A 20,000-nucleotide genomic window follows, 5' to 3' on the forward strand; every position below is an offset into this window, starting at 1 on the left:
AATAGACTCCAGCCACCCTAGTCATAGACTCCAGCCACCCTAGTCATAGACTCCAGCCACCCTAGTCATAGACTCTAGCCACCCTAGTCATAGACTCCAGCCACCCTAGTCATAGACTCTAGCCACCCTAGTCATAGACTCCAGCCACCCTAGTCATAGACTCTAGCCACCCTAGTCATAGACTCTAGCAACCCTAGTCATAGACTCCAGCCACCCTAGTCATAGACTCCAGCCACCCTAGTCATAGACTCCAGCCACCCTAGTCATAGACTCCAGCCACCCTAGTCATAGACTCCAGCCACCCTAGTCATAGACTCCAGCCACCCTAGTCATAGACTCCAGCCACCCTAGTCATAGACTCCAGTCACCCTAGTCATAGACTAGCCACCCTAGTCAGTCAGCCACCCTAGTCATAGACTCTAGCCACCCTAGTCATAGACTCCAGCCACCCTAGTCATAGACTCCAGCCACCCTAGTCATAGACTCCAGCCACCCTAGTCATAGACTCCAGCCACCCTAGTCATAGACTCCAGCCACCCTAGTCATAGACTCCAGCCACCCTAGTCATAGACTCCAGCCACCCTATTCATAGACTGTTGTCTCTGCTACCTGCACGACAAGTGGTACTGGAGCGCCAAGTCAATAATATAATAATAATAATAATAAGTCAAGGTCCAAGAGGCTTTCGAACAGCTTCTACCCCCAAGCCATAAGACTACTGAACATCTAATCAAATGGCTACCCAGACTACTTTCATTGCCCTGTTATTATCTATGCATAAGTCACTTTAATAACTCCACCCACATGTATATATTACCTCAATTACCTCGACTAACTGGTGCGTACCCTCTGTATATAGCCTTGCTATTGTTATTTTACTGCTGCTCTTTAATTATTTGTTACTTTTATTTCTTGTTTTTTTTAAGGTATTTTTCTTAAAACTGCATTGTTGATTAAGAGCTCGTAAGTAAGCATTTCACTGTAAGGTCTACCTGTTGTATTCGACGCATGGGACAAATAACCAGGGGATTTCAGCACCTTGGACAGCACCCACCAGATAGAACACATCTATGTGTCCATCCGTTATCATCTGGAAATGACTTTTTCCTCCGCTCCCTTCCTCCCTGCCTCATCCCTCCTTCCCTCTTTACCTCCCTCTATCCCTTCCTCATCCCTCCCTCCTTTTCTCTTTCTCCTTTTCCTTTCTTCCTTTCTGGTACCCTGTTCCCTATGCAGTGCACTACTCCTTTTCCTTTTCCCTCCCTACTTGCCCAATGAAAAAAAGCCTGAATGAATTGGGGACAATCCTTATCAGTCAGTAGACTATTTTCCGAATGAAACATCAAAGACTTTGTGTGGATTTAGAATCTGAATTAGGAGGGTGAAAATGTGAAGGGGATTAAATTGAATGCTGAACTTAATGGTTCATTGGCTAAAATGCACTGAATGGGCTTGATGGCAAGCTGCAGGCTAAAACAGCAGGCTACTATCGACATCAAGATGAAACGTGGTGAACATCAAATACCGGAGCAAAAAGTGGTGTTGTCATTTCGAATGGGAAGATAACAGCGCTGATAGAAATCTCATGTGGTTGTTCTGCCACGCAAACACTCACGCGCGTGCGCGCGGGCAGCTGGTCTGTCTTCAACCCGCGAAGTCACGCGGGGCGACTGTTCTCAGTTGCACGCGCTCCCCTCTCGTCCTCCGTCGATATCAAGCGTTCCTCTGCCTTCCTTATTATTTATTTATGAGTAGCCTAACTTAGAAAAAGAAACAGAGAGGCAGCAACCGGATCGGAATACCAGCGTAAAGCAGGAAAATATCAAGTCCAAGGAAAGCGGGGGAAACGGAAAAAAAGACGGGGAAAGAGAGAAAATTATGTTTTTCTGACGTGCGGACGTTTATCCTCTCTTCCTTTATTATATAATATTTACAGCGTGTCCTTTCTTCCTTTATTATATAATATTTACAGCGTATCTTTTCTTTGTTTTTTTTAAACTTAAAGAGAGAAAACAACAACATCAGCTGGACTTCAGTATTAAAAACAAAACAACTCCCAAGACAAGCCACGGGTGAGAAAAAGAAAACGAGAGATGCTTTCTCGTCTTCTCTCCTCTCCTCGATTTTCTTTCGAAGCAACACAATGGAGTATTTGTATCTACTTGGTCGATGGATGTGCAACTACTTTATACCAATAAGAATTCGCCCATCTCCTTTTTTCACCGGGAGATTTATCCCGCTGTTGGTCTTCCTCCATGGCTTCGTTTTCCATCCCGATCCATGCCTCTCCCACCCCCAGCCATGTCACATCCTGGCTCGGATCGGACACACGGTTCGTCTCGGTGCTCTGCTTCCCACCAGACAACCAGCCAGGGTACATAACGCTCTGAACAGAGCCTTGACCAGCCTGAAGCACCGGGCTGGAGAAGGCAACCCGCCTCTTCTGCCCTACAACCTCACCCTGGAGGTAACAGGTTCATTCATTCATTCATTAGTTCATTCATGAAAGAGTTCATGTCTCTGAAATGCTCTCATGTGTATCATCCATCCATAATTAATTAATTCAACTGGCAACTGGCCATTCAGTCAGTTAGATTGTGTCTGAAATGACACCCTATTCCCTACACTTGTTGTGGGATAGGGTGCTTGTAGGGAAAAGGGTGTAATGTCAGACTCTCTTTCCCTTCCCTGTCTGGAGGTGGTGTCTCGGTCCCCGTCTGGTGGCGACCCTGTCTCCCTGTCCAGGTGTGTGTGTCAGGAGCTGGTTGTGCGAGGGGTGACAGGTGTCCTGGCCTTCCCTCGTTCACCAGAAGAACTCATCCACATCGACTTCCTGTCCTCCTTCCTGGAAATACCTTTTATATCACTACTGGAGGACCTAGAACCACTCAGAGTTAAGGTAGGATATAGAACCACTCAGAGCTAAGGTAGGACCTAGAACCACTCAGAGTTAAGGTAGGACCTAGAACCACTCAGAGTTAAGGTAGGAGCTAGAACCACTCAGAGCTAAGGTAGGACCTAGAACCACTCAGAGTTAATGTAGGATCTAGAACCACTCAGAGCTAAGGTAAGACTTAGAACCACTCAGGGCCAATGAATGACCTAGAACCACTCAGAGTTAAGGTAGGACCTAGAACCACTCAGAGTTAAGGTAGGATCTAGAACCACTCAGAGCTAAGGTATGATATAGAACCACTCAGAGTTAAGGTAGGACCTAGAACCACTCAGAGTTAAGGTAGGATCTAGAACCACTCAGAGCTAAGGTAGGATCTAGAACCGCTCAGAGACAATGTAGGACCAAGAACCACTCAGAGCTAAAATGGGACCTAGAAACATTCAGAGCTAAGGTATAGGAACCTTTTACTGGAGGACCTAGAACCACTGAGAGTGATGAGTTTCATATCTTTACAGACGTAGTGATTAGTTTCATATCGTTACAAACAGAGTGATTCGTTTCATATCTTTACAGATGGAGTGATTAGCTTCATATCTTTACAGGTGGAGTGATTAGTTTCATATCTTTACAGGTGGAGTGATTAGTTTCATATCTTTACAGATGGAGTGATTAGTTTCATATCGTTACAAACAGAGTGATTAGTTTCATATCTTTACAGGTGGAGTGATTAGTTTCATATCTTTACAGGTGGAGTGATTAGTTTCATATCTTTACAGGTGGAGTGATTAGTTTCATATCTTTACAGGTGGAGTGATTAGTTTCATATCTTTACAGATGGAGTGATTAGTTTCATATCGTTACAAACAGAGTGATTAGTTTCATATCTTTACAGGTGGAGTGATTAGTTTCATATCTTTAAAGACAGAGTAATTAGTTTCATATCTTTACAGATGGAGTGATTAGTTTCATATCTTTAAAGACAGAGTGATTAGTTTCATATCTTTACAGGTGGAGTGATTCGTTTCATATCTTTAAAGACAGAGTGATTAGTTTCATATCTTTACAGATGGAGTGATTAGTTTCATATCTTTAAAGACAGAGTGATTAGTTTCATATCTTTACAGGTGGAGTGATTCGTTTCATATCTTTAAAGACAGAGTGATTAGTTTCATATCTTTACAGATGGAGTGATTCGTTTCATATCTTTAAAGACAGAGTGATTAGTTTCATATCTTTACAGGTGGAGTGATTAGTTTCATATCTTTAAAGACAGAGTGATTAGTTTCATATCTTTACAGGTGGAGTGATTCGTTTCATATCTTTAAAGACAGAGCGATTAGTTTCATATCTTTACAGATGGAGTGATTAGTTTCATATCTTTAAAGACAGAGTGATTAGTTTCATATCTTTACAGGTGGAGTGATTAGTTTCATATCTTTAAAGACAGAGTGATTAGTTTCATATCTTTACAGATGGAGTGATTAGTTCCATATCTTTACAGACGGAGTGATTAGTTCCATATCTTTACAGACGGAGTGATTAGTTTCATATCTTTACAGACAGAGTGATTAGTTTCATATCTTTACAGACGGAGTGATTAGTTCCATATCTTTACAGACGGAGTGATTAGTTCCATATCTTTACAGATGGAGTGATTAGTTTCATATCTTTACAGACGGAGTGATTAGTTCCATATCTTTAAAGACAGAGTGATTAGTTTCATATCTTTACAGATGGAGTGATTAGTTCCATATCTTTACAGACGGAGTGATTAGTTCCATATCTTTACAGACGGAGTGATTAGTTTCATATCTTTACAGATGGAGTGATTAGTTCCATATCTTTACAGACAGAGTGATTAGTTTCATATCTTTACAGACAGAGTGATTAGTTTCATATCTTTACAGACGGAGTGATTAGTTTCATATCTTTACAGATGGAGTGATTAGTTTCATATCTTTACAGATGGAGTGATTAGTTCCATATCTTTACAGACGGAGTGATTAGTTCCATATCTTTACAGACGGAGTGATTAGTTTCATATCTTTACAGATGGAGTGATTAGTTCCATATCTTTACAGACAGAGTGATTAGTTTCATATCTTTACAGACAGAGTGATTAGTTTCATATCTTTACAGATGGAGTGATTAGTTTCATATCTTTACAGATGGAGTGATTTGTAAGGGGTGCGAGTTGGCGGCAGAGAAGTCAGACGCAGGAGAGAAATAACTGTGTTTTCAACGGCGCAGTTTATTAACAAAACCCACAGGAAAACAGAATAACAAAATACATGGGTACATAACCCAACACACACCAGGACAGACGAGCACAAGTGCTTATAATAAACAATCACCCACAAGGACATGAGGGGGAACTGAGGGTTAAATACACAACATGTAATTGATGGGATTGGAACCTGGTGTGATGGAGACCCCCGATGTCCAGAGGGGACGGAGTGGACCAGCCACCACCGGCCTGAGGAGAGACACATGGAACGAGGGGTTAACACGGTAATCGGGGGGAAGCTGTAACCTGTAACACACCTCGTTCACTCTCCTCAGGACTTTAAATGGCCCCACAAACCGCGGACCCAGCTTCCGGCAGGGCAGGCGGAGGGGCAGGCTGGAAGGGATAGAGGTTAGTGGAGGAGTGGCGGAGCAAGTTCTGTGCCATCTCGGCCCAGGGCACGAACGCTGCCCACTCCCCCAGCTGGGCCTGGCAACAGGACCGCAGAAACATGCCAATATCCTGGTTAACTCTCTCCACCTGCCCATTACTCTCGGGGTGAAACCCTGAAGTAAGGCTGATCGAGACCCCCAGACGTTCCATGATTGCTTTCCAGACCCTAGACGTGAACTGGGGACGCCGATCAAACACTATATCCTCAGGCAATCAGTAGTGCCAGAAGACGTGTGTAAACAAGGCCTGTAGGGCCATAGGGAGACTCGGCAGTGGGAGGAGAGGACAGGACGTAGAGAAACGATCCACAATGACCAGGATCGCGGTGTTACCCTGTGAGAGTGGAAGATCAGTCAGATAATCCACCGACTGGTGCGACCAAAACCTCTGCGGAACAAGTAAGGGGTGTAGGAGTGGGATCCATGGGACGCTCCTCTGTGTCATACAGCCGGGACAATGCGTCTGCCTTCGCGTTCTGGGAACCTGGTCTGTAGTAAGAGTAAACACAAAACGGGTGAAAAACATGGCCCACCTTGCCTGACGTGGGTTCAGTCTCTTCGCTGCCCGGATGTTCTCCAGATTGCGGTGGTCAGTTCAGATGAGAAAAGGGTGTCTAGCCCCCTCAAGCTAATGTCTCCACGCCTTCAAGGCCTTTACACAGCCAACAGCTCCCGGTCCCCTCATAGTTTTGCTCCGCCGAGCTGAGCTTCTTTGAGAAGAAGGCACAGGGGAGGAGCTTCGGTGGCTTACCCGAGCGTTGAGAGAGCACAGCTCCTATCCCAGCCTCAGACGCGTCCACCTCCACTATTAACGCCAAAGAGGGATCCGGATGGGCCAGCAAGGGAGCCGAGGTAAATAGAGCCCTCAGGTAACTAAAAGCCCTGTCCGCCTCAGCTGACCACGGCAAGCGTACCGGGGCCCCCTTCAGCAGTGAGGTAATGGGAGCCGCTACCTGACCAATACTCCAGATAACCTGCCGCTCTACCCACGGGCAGGTGGTCGAAGACTGCCCGGAAACGGCAGGTGAACTCCTCAAACTGGTACAACGCTGCATCTTCCCCTCTCCACACAGCGTTGGCCCACGCCAGGGCTTTCCCGATGAGGCACGAGACGAGGGCGGACACCCTCTGATGGCCCGACGGAGCCGGGTGGACGCTCGCCAGGTATAGGGGTGGCAGGGTAGCCTAGTGGTTAGAGTGTTGGACTAGTAACCGAAAGGTTGCATGTTCAAATCCCCGAGCTGACAAGGTACAAATCTGTCATTCTGCCCCTGAACAGGCAGTTAACCCACTGTTCCTAGGCCGTCATTGAAAATAAGAATTTGTTCTTAACTGACTTGCCTAGTTAAATAAAGGTAAAATAAAATAAAAAAATAGATATAATTGTAGATGGAACCCCTGGCAGTTCACAGCCTTCCCGTCGTACTCCTGGGGCAAGGAGAGACGAATCCCACTGGGACCAGGCGGAAAAGGGGCGTTCAGGGGAGTCCCCGTTTGTGCTGGTGGAGGTGCTGAAAGAACTCCCTGTCTCTCCCAGCGGTCCATTGTCTGGACAACGCGGTCCATGGCGGTGCCAAGATGGTGAAGCATTGGTGCATGCTCCTGGACTCGCTCCTCCACCCGTATACCCGGGGTACCTGCTCCTGCTGACTCCATAAGTTTGGGTCAGTGATTCTGTAAGGGGTGCGAACTGGCGGCAGAGAAGTCAGACGCAGGAGAGAAATAACTGTGTTTTCAACGGCGCAGTTTATTAACAAAACCCACCGGAAAACAGAATAATAAAATACATGGGTACATAACCCAACACACACCAGGACAGACGAACACAAGTACTTATAATAAACAATCATTCGTTTCATACCTTTACAGACGGAGTGATTAGTTCCATATCTTTACAGACGGAGTGATTAGTTACATATCTTTACAGACGGAGTGATTAGTTACATATCTTTACAGACGGAGTGATTAGTTACATATCTTTACAGACGGAGTGATTAGTTACATATCTTTACAGACGGAGTGATTAGTTACATATCTTTACAGACGGAGTGATTCGTTTCATATATTTACAGATGGAGTGATTAGTTCCATATTTTTACAGATGGAGTCATTAGTTCCATATCTTTACAGATGGAGTGATTAGTTCCATATCTTTAAAGACGGAATGATTTGTGTCATATCTTTACAGACGGAGTGATTAGTTCCATATCTTTACAGACGGAGTTATTTGTTTCATATCTCTACAGACGGTGTGATTCGTTTCATATCTTTACAGACGGAGTGATTAATTCCATTATCTTTACAGACGGAGTGATTAGTTCCATATCTTTACAGACGGAGTGATTAGTTCCATATCTTTACAGACGGAGTGATTAGTTCCATATCTTTACAGACGGAGTGATTAGTTCCATATCTTTACAGACGGAGTGATTAGTTCCATATCTTTACAGACGGAGTGATTAGTTCCATATCTTTACAGATGGAGTGATTAGTTCCATATCTTTACAGACGGAGTGATTAGTTCCATATCTTTACAGACGGAGTGATTAGTTCCATATCTTTACAGACGGAGTGATTAGTTCCATATCTTTACAGATGGAGAGATTAGTTCCATATCTTTACAGACAGAGTGATTAATTCCATATCTTTACAGATGGAGTGATTAGTTCCATATCTTTACAGACGGAGTGATTAGTTCCATATCTTTACAGACGGAGTGATTAGTTTCATATCTTTACAGACGGAGTGATTAGTTCCATATCTTTACAGACGGAGTGATTAGTTCCATATCTTTACAGACGGAGTGATTAGTTCCATATCTTTACAGACGGAGTGATTAGTTCCATATCTTTACAGACGGAGTGATTAGTTCCATATCTTTACAGACGGAGTGATTAGTTCCATATCTTTACAGACGAAGTGATTAGTTCCATATCTTTACAGACGGAGTGATTAGTTCCATATCTTTACAGACGGAGTGATTAGTTCCATATCTTTACAGACGGAGTGATTAGTTCCATATCTTTACAGACGGAGTGATTAGTTCCATATCTTTACAGACGGAGTGATTAGTTCCATATCTTTACAGATGGAGTGATTAGTTCCATATCTTTACAGACGGAGTGATTAGTTCCATATCTTTACAGATGGAGTGATTAGTTCCATATCTTTACAGACAGAGTGATTAGTTCCATATCTTTACAGATGGAGTGATTAGTTCCATATCTTTACAGACGGAGTGATTAGTTCCATATCTTTACAGACGGAGTGATTAGTATCATATCTTTACAGACGGAGTGATTAGTTCCATATCTTTACAGACGGAGTGATTAGTTCCATATCTTTACAGACGGAGTGATTTGTTTCATATCTTTGCAGACCGAGTGATTCGTTTTATATCTTTACAGACGGAGTGATTAGTGTCATACCTTTACAGACGGAGCGGTTGTGTGTGTGTTAGTATTCCTAGTGGCAGCCTAAGCTGTGTGCCAGTCAGTCAGTCTCGTCTCAGACATATCCTCATGTCTACGGCTGAGCAGTCAACTGCAACGCAAGGCAACACACACACACACACACACACACACACACACACACACACACACACACACACACACACACACACACACACACACACACACACACACACACACACACACACACACACACACACACACACACACACACACACACACACACACACACACACACACACACACACACACACACACACACACACACACACACACACAGGCTCAGGATTCAAGAGAAAGACTGTGGTGGGACAAAAGAGAGAGAGACAGTCAGAGAGATAGAGGTAAGGAGGAGTGTGAGGAAGGGAGAGAGGGGGGTAGAGAGAGAAAGAGAGAGGGAGAGAGGAGGGAGGACTAGGCTGAATGGAGTGTAATCTGTCATGCTATTGGAAAAGTGAACCATTCAGAACTGAACTCTGTCTAGTTCGGGCCACAGAAGAGGGAGGAGATGAGGAGGAGAGGAAGAGAGAGGGAGGAGATGGGGAGGAGGGGTAGAGAGAGGGAAGAGATGGGGATAAGGGGAAGAGAGAGGGAAGAGATGAGGAGGAGGGGATGAGAGGGAGGAGATGAGGAGGAGGGGAAGAGAGATGGAGGAGATGGGGAGGGGAACAGAGAGGGAAGATATGAGGAGGATGAGAAGAAGAGAGAGGGAGGAGATGAGGAGGAGGGGAACAGAGAGGGAGGATATGAGGAGGGGAAGAGAGAGGGAGGAACAGATGAGAAGGGGAACAGAGAGGGAGGATATGAGGAGGAGGAGAAGAGAGAGGGAGGAATAGAGGAGGAGGGGAACAGAGAGGGAGGATATGAGGAGGGGAAGAGAGAGGGAGGAACAGATGAGGAGGGGAACAGAGAGGGAGGATATGAGGAGGAGGAGAAGAGAGAGGGAGGAACAGATGAGGAGGGGAACAGAGATGAGGAGGAGGGGAACAGAGAGGGAGGATATGAGGAGGTGGAGGAGAAGAGAGAGGGATGATATGAGGAGGAGGAGGAGGAGGAGAAGAGAGAGGGGGGATATGAGGAGGTGGAGGAGAAGGAGAAGAGAGAGGGAGGATATGAGGAGGTGGAGGAGAAGGAGAAGAGAGAGGGAGGCACTTAGCAGTAGCAAGCTAACGGATACATGCGGATGGGTGGCTCTATTAAGACTGTCTGTCTGTGTGTCTGTATGTCTGTCTGTCTGTATTTGTGTGTGTGCGTGTGAATGTACAGACCTACACACCCAAAAGTGTGTGACTTGGCAGATGAGAGTGATAATTCCTCCTAATGTACTTTAGATAATTATAATGATAGAATGACCTGAAGAAATAAATCACACTGATGGAGGATAGGATGTAGGGAGGAGTGGAGAGGATGGAGGGGAAGGGAAGATGAGGGGAGAAGATGGAGGAGAGAAGGAAAATGGAGAGAAAAACTAGAAAGGATGAAGGAGGGGAGGGGAGAGGAGAGGAGGAAAGTGGAGAGTATAGAGGAGGGGAGGGGAGGAGAGGAGGAAAGTGGAGAGGATGGAGGGGAGGTGAGAGGAGGAAAGTGGAGAGTATAGAGGAGGGGAGGGGAGGAGAGGAGGAAAGTGGAGAGGATGGAGGGGAGGTGAGAGGAGGAAAGTGGAGAGTATAGAGGAGGGGAGGGGAGGAGAGGAGGAAAGTGGAGAGGATGGAGGGGAGGTGAGAGGAGGAAAGTGGAGAGTATAGAGGAGGGGAGGGGAGGAGAGGAGGAAAGTGGAGAGGATGGAGGGGAGGTTAGAGGAGGAAAGTGGAGAGGATGAAGGAAAGGAAGGTATAAGAGGAAAGTGGAGAGGAGAAAGAGGAAAGTGGAGAGGATGGAGGAGAGGAGGGGAGTGGAGAGGAGGATGAAGGAGAGGAGGGGATAGGAGCCAATTGGAGAGGATGGAGGAGAGTAAGGAAGAGGAGAGGAGAAGAGGAAAGTGGAGAGGATGGTGAGGAGGAGGGGAGAGAAGAGGAAAGTGGAGAGGATGGAGGAGAGGAGAGGAGGAGAGGAGAGGAAAGGAGAAGAGGAAAGTAGAAAGGATGGAGGGGATGAGAGGGGAGGAGAGGAGGAGAGGAAAGTAGAAAGGATGGAGGGGAGGAGAGGAGAGGAGAGGAGAGGAGAGGAGAGGAGAGGAGAGGAGAGGAGAGGAGAGGAGAGGAGAGGAGAGGAGAGGAGAGGAGAGGAGAGGAGGAGTAGAAAGGATGGAGGGGAGGAGAGGAGAGAGGAGGAGAGGAGGATGGAGGGGAGGAGAGGAGAGAGGAGTGGAGAGGAGAGGAGAGGAGAGGAGAGGAGAGGAGAGGAGAGGAGAGGAGAGGAGAGGAGAGGAGAGGAGAGGAGAGGAGAGGAGAGGAGAGGAGAGGAGAGGAGAGGAGAGGAGGAAAGTGGAGAGGATGGAGGAGAAGAGGAACGTAGAGAGCATAGAGGAGAGGGGAGGAGAAGAGAAGAGGAAAGTGGAGAGGATAGAGGAGAGGAGGAGATCAAAAAAAGTGCTTCTTTCATCATCAGTATCATTACAGGTGCTTTGGCTAGTCTATAAACAGCCATGTTTGTGTCCCAAAAAAGTGCACTTTAGGGACTAGGGTGCCATTACATCCTGTAACCATAGAGAATGATAGAAATGGGCCGTATTACATTGGGTAGCACCATTGAGGACTTCCACTATTTGAATGTAGTCAACTGGGTGGGACTTCCAACTTCATTGGCTGATCCCTCCTGGTGACCCTGTTGGAGTCATGTCCACCTGAGACATCAGGATCAGCCAATCGGGAAGAAAAAATGTACTATCTTCAAAATGGAGAATAGTGCTGCTAATGCTGCCACAGATGCTATATAATGGCACAGATACAAAGATGAGTTGTCTATCCATCTCTATGTCTGTAACTAAGGTTTGGAGTTGTTCTTGGGTAGGTCACATGCTGTTGTTATCAAATCAAATCAAATTTTATTTGTCACATACACATGGTTAGCAGATGTTAATGCGAGTGTAGCGAAATGCTTGTGCTTCTAGTTCTGACAATGCAGTGATAACCAACAAGTAATCTAACTAACAATTCCAAAACTACTGTCTTATACACAGTGTAAGGGGATAAAGAATATGTACATAAGGATATATGAATGAGTGATGGTACAGAGCAGCATACAGTAGATGGTATCGAGTACAGTATATACATATGAGATGAGTATGTAGACAAAGTAAACAAAGTGGCATAGTTAAAGTGGCTAGTGATACATGTATTACATAAGGATGCAGTCGATGATGTAGAGTACAGTATATACGTATGCATATGAGATGAATAATGTAGGGTAAGTAATTTTATATAAGGTAGCATTGTTTAAAGTGGCTAGTGATATATTTACATCATTTCCCATCAATTCCCATTATTAGAGTGGCTGGAGTTGGGTCAGTGTCAATGACAGTGTATTGGCAGCAGCCACTCAATGTTAGTGGTGGCTGTTTAACAGTCTGATGGCCTTGAGATAGAAGCTGTTTTTCAGTTTCTCGGTCCCAGCTTTGATGCACCTGTACTGACCTCGCCTTCTGGATGATAGCGGGGTGAACAGGCAGTGGCTCGGGTGGTTGATGTCCTTGATGATCTTTATGGCCTTCCTGTAACATCGGGTGGTGTAGGTGTCCTGGAGGGCAGGTAGTTTGCCCCCGGTGATGCGTTGTGCAGACCTCACTACCCTCTGGAGAGCCTTACGGTTGAGGGCGGAGCAGTTGCCGTACCAGGCGGTGATACAGCCCGCCAGGATGCTCTCGATTGTGCATCTGTAGAAGTTTGTGAGTGCTTTTGGTGACAAGCCGAATTTCTTCAGCCTCCTGAGGTTGAAGAGGCGCTGCTGCGCCTTCTTCACGACGCTGTCAGTGTGAGTGGACCAATTCAGTTTGTCTGTGATGTGTATGCCGAGGAACTTAAAACTTGCTACCCTCTCCACTACTGTTCCATCGATGTGGATAGGGGGGTGTTCCCTCTGCTGTTTCCTGAAGTCCACAATCATCTCCTTAGTTTTGTTGACGTTGAGTCTGAGGTTATTTTCCTGACACCACACTCCGAGGGCCCTCACCTCCTCCCTGTAGGCCGTCTCGTCGTTGTTGGTAATCAAGCCTACCACTGTTGTGTCGTCCGCAAACTTGATGATTGAGTTGGAGGCGTGCATGGCCACTCAGTTGTGGGTGAACAGGGAGTACAGGAGAGGGCTCAGAACGCACCCTTGTGGGGCCCCCGTGTTGAGGATCAACGGGGAGGAGATGTTGTTGCCTACCCTCACCACCTGGGGGCGGCCCGTCAGGAAGTCCAGTACCCAGTTGCACAGGGCGGGGTCGAGACCCAGGGTATCGAGCTTTATGACGAGCTTGGAGGGTACTATGGTGTTGAATGCCGAGCTGTAGTCGATGAACAGCATTCTCACATAGGTATTCCTCTTGTCCAGGTGGGTTAGTGTGCAGTGTGGTTGAGATTGCATCGTCTCTGGACCTATTTGGGCGGTAAGCAAATTGGAGTGGGTCTAGGGTGTCAGGTAGGGTGGAGGTGATATGGTCCTTGACTAGTCTCTCAAAGCACTTCATGATGACGGAAGTGAGTGCTACGGGGCGGTAGTCGTTTAGCTCAGTTACCTTAGCTTTCTTGGGAACAGGAACAATGGTGGCCCTCTTGAAGCATGTGGGAACAGCAGACTGGTATAGGGATTGATTGAATATGTCCGTAAACACACCGGCCAGCTGGTCTGCGCATGCTCTGAGGGCGCGGCTAGGGATGCCGTCTGGGCCTGCAGCCTTGCGAGGGTTAACACGTTTAAATGTCTTACTCACCTCAGCTGCAGTGAAGGAGAGACCGCATGTTTTCGTTGCAGGCCGTGTCAGTGGCACTGTATTGTCCTCAAAGCGGGCAAAAAAGTGATTTAGTCTGCCTGGGAGCAAGACATCCTGGTCCGTGACTGGGCTGGGTTTCTTCTTGTAGTCCGTGATTGTCTGAGCCGTTGAATTGAGATTCTACTTTGTCTCTGTACTGACTCTTAGCTTGTTTAATAGCCTTGCGGAGGGAATAGCTGCACTGTTTGTATTCGGTCATGTTGCCAGACACCTTGCCCTGATTAAAAGCAGTGGTTCGTGCTTTCAGTTTCACGCGAATGCTGCCATCAATCCACGGTTTCTGGTTTGGGAATGTTTTTATCGTTGCTATGGGAACGACATCTTCAACGCACGTTCTAATGAACTCGCACACCGAATCAGCGTATTCGTCAATATTTTTATCTGACGCAATACGAAACATGTCCCAGTCCACGTGATGGAAGCAGTCTTGGAGTGTGGAGTCCGCTTGGTCGGACCAGCGTTGGACAGACCTCAGCGTGGGAGCCTCTTGTTTAAGTTTCTGCCTGTAGGCAGGGATCAACAAAATGGAGTTGTGGTCAGCTTTTCCGAAAGGGGGGCGGGGCAGGGCCTTATATGCGTCGCGGAAGTTAGAGTAACAATGATCCAAGGTTTTACCACCCCTGGTTGCGCAATCGATGGCTAGTGATACATGTATTACATAAGGATGCAGTCGATTATGTAGAGTACAGTATATACGTATGCATATGATTAGATGTCACTGTTTGTTGAGAACTAACTCTCCTCCATTGTGATCTGTCCATCCAGCACTCTTTCATTTCCTCTCATTCTTCCCTCCCTCACTGTAGAAATAGAAGACTAGAACATTAAAAAGCTAATTTAGTCTCTCTGAATGTAATCACATTTAATCCTCAAACCCTGATTATGAATGAATGGTACTGTTGCCAAGTGCTGGTCTTTCAAAGACACACACACACACACACACACACACACACACACACACACACACACACACACACACACACACACACACACACACACACACACACACACACACACACACACACACACACACACACACACACACACACACACACACACACACACACAAACCTCAAATACACTACACGTTTGAAAGTTCTCCTGCAACAGGGTGATTATATTTAGATCCTACTGTACATCTGTGAGCATGCACAACCACTCCACACACACACACACACACACACACACACACACACACACACACACACACACACACACACACACACACACACACACACACACACACACACACACACACACACACACACACACACACACACACACACACACACACACACACACAAATAAACAATGTCATAGACCCATCTTAATAAACAATGTCATAGACCCATCTAATTACATATACATGTAGTAATGAATGGTGTAGGAAGGAGAAATAAGAGATCTATACAACAACAATAGCAACATAAACAACAATGAGTAAATAAATAGTCGCTTCATTCATTATTTAGAGTGCTGCATTAAGGGATGGGTGAGCTGTTGTATGTTGTGTGCATGTGGCTTATATACCGTAGTTGACTATATGGACCGACACGTGCACGGACAGGAGTCTACCTGTGTCAAGCACATGCCCCTTTGCCCTCCCACTCGGCAAGTTCTCTTTTAGGTATATATATATTTTTTTTGTTTGTTTTGTAAACAGTTTTTGTGGTTGTTGTTCTAATCCCATTGCCCGCAAGTCGTCGTGACGACGTCAAGTTCACCACCCCCTACCCTGTCCATTGGTTGCGCCTGTTGGTCTGCGCTGTCCAGAGCCTGAGCGCTCCCGGGTTGCGCCTGTTGGTCTGTGCTGTCTAGAGCCTGAGCGCTCCCGGGTTGCGCCTGTTGGTCTGTGCTGTCCAGAGCCTGAGCGCTCCCGGGTTGCGCCTGTTGGTCTGCGCTGTCTAGAGCCTGAGCGCTCCCGGGTTGCGCCTGTTGGTCTGTGCTGTCTAGAGCCTGAGCGCTCCCGGGTTGCGCCTGTTGGTCTGTGCTGTCTAGAGCCTGAGCGCTCCCGGGTTGCGCCTGTTGGTCTGCGCTGTCTAGAGCCTGTGCGCTCCCGGGTTGCGCCTGTTGGTCTGTGCTGTCCAGAGCCTGAGCGCTCCCGGGTTGCGCCTGTTTCCCTGTCTGCCCGGTACGGAGACTGACACACCCGGTATCCAAACATGAATGGCTTGAGATGCTGTCGCTGGTTGAGTATGTAGCACGTGACCTAGTTTAAATATCAACAGTAATGCCTCAACACCATAACATTTGATTATAATACTTGAGTTACATCATCATCAATATTCGGTCTGATTGGCTGATACGAGCAGCAGAGAGCGACAGAAAGACGTAGAAATGACACTCCGACCCAGCTCCACCCCTTCCTCAGTCTAGATAACCACCATGTACTAATATATCCACACAAGCCAATAGCCAGCCAGCCAGACACCCCCTCTTTTCCCCATGTCAACCACCTCTTTAGGAGGCATTGTAACTAGTTTGTTTACAATTTTTCGTTTCCAGAAATAAATAAGCCTATGCTCAAAAATCGAATTTCGAGCAATGAATTGTGAAAGTGGATTTGTTTTTAAGGCGTTTATAGGAGAGAGGGGAGACAGATGGAGATAGGGTGAGAGAGGGGGAGGAGGGAGAGGAGAGGGGGAGGACGGAGAGGAGAGGGAGAGGAGGGAGAGGAGAGGGGGAGAACGGAGGGAAGTTGTGTGAGTCAGGGTGTTCCAGATGTTCCCTCAGATTGTCCTTCACAACCAGCCAACTGCATAACTCTGGAGATCCACAGGCGAGTTTAGAGACCAGAACTAAATGCATGCACACACACACACGCAAGCATGCACACACTGTCTGTCTATGATGTATTGGTACTGTAATGTTTTATTCAAAACACAGTCTCTATGACATCAGAGAATCTATTTAGGCATTGTATTGTTGTTACTTTACATCTATCAGAGTGTTGTTGCTTAACATCTCTCAGGGTATTAATGCTTTACATCTATCAGAGTGTTGTTGCTTAACATCTCTCAGGGTATTAATGCTTTACATCTCTCAGGGTATTCATGCTTTACATCTATCAGAGTGTTGTTGCTTAACATCTCTCAGGGTATTAATGCTTTACATCTCTCTGAGTGTTGTTGCTTAACATCTCTCAGGGTATTAATGCTTTACATCTCTCAGGGCATTAATGCTTTACATCTCTCAGGGCATTAATGCTTTACATCTCTCTGAGTGTTGTTGCTTAACATCTCTCAGGGTATTCATGCTTTACATCTCTCTGAGTGTTGTTGCTTTACATCTCTCAGGGTATTAATGCTTTACATCTATCTGAGTGTTGTTGCTTTACATCTCTCAGGGTATTAATGCTTTACATCTCTCTGAGTGTTGTTGCTTTACATCTCTCAGGGTATTAATGCTTTACATCTCTCTGAGTGTTGTTGCTTAACATCTCTCAGGGCATTAATGCTTTACATCTCTCTGAGTGTTGTTGCTTTACATCTCTCAGGGTATTAATGCTTTACATCTCTCAGGGCATTAATGCTTTACATCTCTCAGGGCATTAATGCTTTACATCTATCAGAGTGTTGTTGCTTAACATCTCTCAGGGTATTCATGCTTTACATCTCTCTGAGTGTTGTTGCTTTACATCTCTCAGGGTATTAATGCTTTACATCTCTCTGAGTGTTGTTGCTTTACATCTCTCAGGGTATTAATGCTTTACATCTATCAGAGTGTTGTTGCTTAACATCTCTCAGGGTATTCATGCTTTACATCTCTCTGAGTGTTGTTGCTTTACATCTCTCAGGGTATTAATGCTTTACATCTCTCTGAGTGTTGTTGCTTTACATCTCTCAGGGTATTAATGCTTTACATCTCTCTGAGTGTTGTTGCTTAACATCTCTCAGGGTATTCATGCTTTACATCTCTCTGAGTGTTGTTGCTTTACATCTCTCAGGGTATTAATGCTTTACATCTATCAGAGTGTTGTTGCTTAACATCTCTCAGGGTATTCATGCTTTACATCTCTCTGAGTGTTGTTGCTTAACATCTCTCAGGGTATTAATGCTTTACATCTCTCTGAGTGTTGTTGCTTAACATCTCTCAGGGTATTCATGCTTTACATCTCTCAGGGTATTAATGCTTTACATCTCTCTGAGTGTTGTTGCTTAACATCTCTCAGGGTATTAATGCTTTACATCTCTCTGAGTGTTGTTGCTTAACATCTCTCAGGGTATTAATGCTTTACATCTCTCTGAGTGTTGTTGCTTAACATCTCTCAGGGTATTAATGCTTAACATCTCTCAGGGTATTAATGCTTTACATCTATCAGAGTGTTGTTGCTTAACATCTCTCAGGGCATTAATGCTTTACATCTCTCTGAGTGTTGTTGCTTAACATCTCTCAGGGTATTAATGCTTTACATCTCTCTGAGTGTTGTTGCTTAACATCTCTCAGGGTATTCATGCTTTACATCTATCAGAGTGTTGTTGCTTAACATCTCTCAGGGTATTAATGCTTTACATCTATCAGAGTGTTGTTGCTTAACATCTCTCAGGGTATTCATGCTTTACATCTATCAGAGTGTTGTTGCTTAACATCTCTCAGGGTATTAATGCTTTACATCTATCAGAGTGTTGTTGCTTAACATCTCTCAGGGTATTCATGCTTTACATCTATCAGAGTGTTGCTGCTTAACATCTCTCAGGGTATTAATGCTTTACATCTATCAGAGTGTTGTTGCTTAACATCTCTCAGGGTATTCATGCTTTACATCTATCAGAGTGTTGTTGCTTAACATCTCTCAGGGTATTAATGCTTTACATCTCTCTGAGTGTTGTTGCTTAACATCTCTCAGGGTATTCATGCTTTACATCTATCAGAGTGTTGCTGCTTTACATCTCTCAGGGTATTAATGCTTTACATCTATCAGAGTGTTGTTGCTTAACATCTCTCAGGGTATTCATGCTTTACATCTCTCTGAGTGTTGTTGCTTTACATCTCTCAGGGTATTCATGCTTTACATCTCTCTGAGTGTTGTTGCTTAACATCTCTCAGGGTATTAATGCTTTACATCTCTCTGAGTGTTGTTGCTTTACATCTCTCAGGGTATTCATGCTTTACATCTCTCTGAGTGTTGTTGCTTAACATCTCTCAGGGTATTAATGCTTTACATCTATCAGAGTGTTGCTGCTTTACATCTCTCAGGGCATTAATGCTTTACATCTCTCTGAGTGTTGTTGCTTAACATCTCTCAGGGTATTAATGCTTTACATCTATCAGAGTGTTGTTGCTTAACATCTCTCAGGGTATTCATGCTTTACATCTATCAGAGTGTTGTTGCTTAACATCTCTCAGGGTATTCATGCTTTACATCTATCAGAGTGTTGTTGCTTAACATCTCTCAGGGTATTCATGCTTTACATCTATCAGAGTGTTGTTGCTTAACATCTCTCAGGGCATTAATGCTTTACATCTATCAGAGTGTTGCTGCTTAACATCTCTCAGGGCATTAATGCTTTACATCTATCAGAGTGTTGCTGCTTAACATCTCTCAGGGCATTAATGCTTTACATCTATCAGAGTGTTGTTGCTTAACATCTCTCAGGGCATTAATGCTTTACATCTCTCTGAGTGTTGTTGCTTAACATCTCTCAGGGTATTAATGCTTTACATCTATCAGAGTGTTGTTGCTTAACATCTCTCAGGGCATTAATGCTTTACATCTCTCAGGGCATTAATGCTTTACATCTCTCAGGGCATTAATGCTTTACATCTATCAGAGTGTTGTTGCTTAACATCTCTCAGGGTATTCATGCTTTACATCTATCAGAGTGTTGTTGCTTAACATCTCTCAGGGTATTCATGCTTTACATCTCTCTGAGTGTTGTTGCTTAACATCTCTCAGGGCATTAATGCTTTACATCTCTCTGAGTGTTGTTGCTTTACATCTCTCAGGGTATTAATGCTTTACATCTCTCTGAGTGTTGTTGCTTAACATCTCTCAGGGTATTAATGCTTTACATCTCTCAGGGCATTAATGCTTTACATCTCT

General features: G+C 45.2%; 1 protein-coding gene across 1 annotated transcript in view; it reads left to right on the forward strand.

Annotated features, from left to right (window-relative positions):
- Window positions 1-1,853: 1,853 nt before the first annotated feature.
- Window positions 1,854-20,000, forward strand: part of LOC124010711 (glutamate receptor ionotropic, NMDA 3B-like) — a 75,290-nt gene continuing 57,143 nt past the window's right edge. The window contains exons 1-2 of the mRNA XM_046323360.1: window positions 1,854-2,467; window positions 2,699-2,899. Of these exons, the coding sequence (XP_046179316.1) occupies window positions 2,144-2,467; window positions 2,699-2,899 (525 nt within the window). The 5' untranslated portion in view covers window positions 1,854-2,143. The remainder of the gene's footprint in view (window positions 2,468-2,698; window positions 2,900-20,000) is intronic.

Source organism: Oncorhynchus gorbuscha, linkage group LG23 (assembly GCF_021184085.1).
Source record: "Oncorhynchus gorbuscha isolate QuinsamMale2020 ecotype Even-year linkage group LG23, OgorEven_v1.0, whole genome shotgun sequence".
Lineage (NCBI taxonomy): Eukaryota > Metazoa > Chordata > Actinopteri > Salmoniformes > Salmonidae > Oncorhynchus > Oncorhynchus gorbuscha.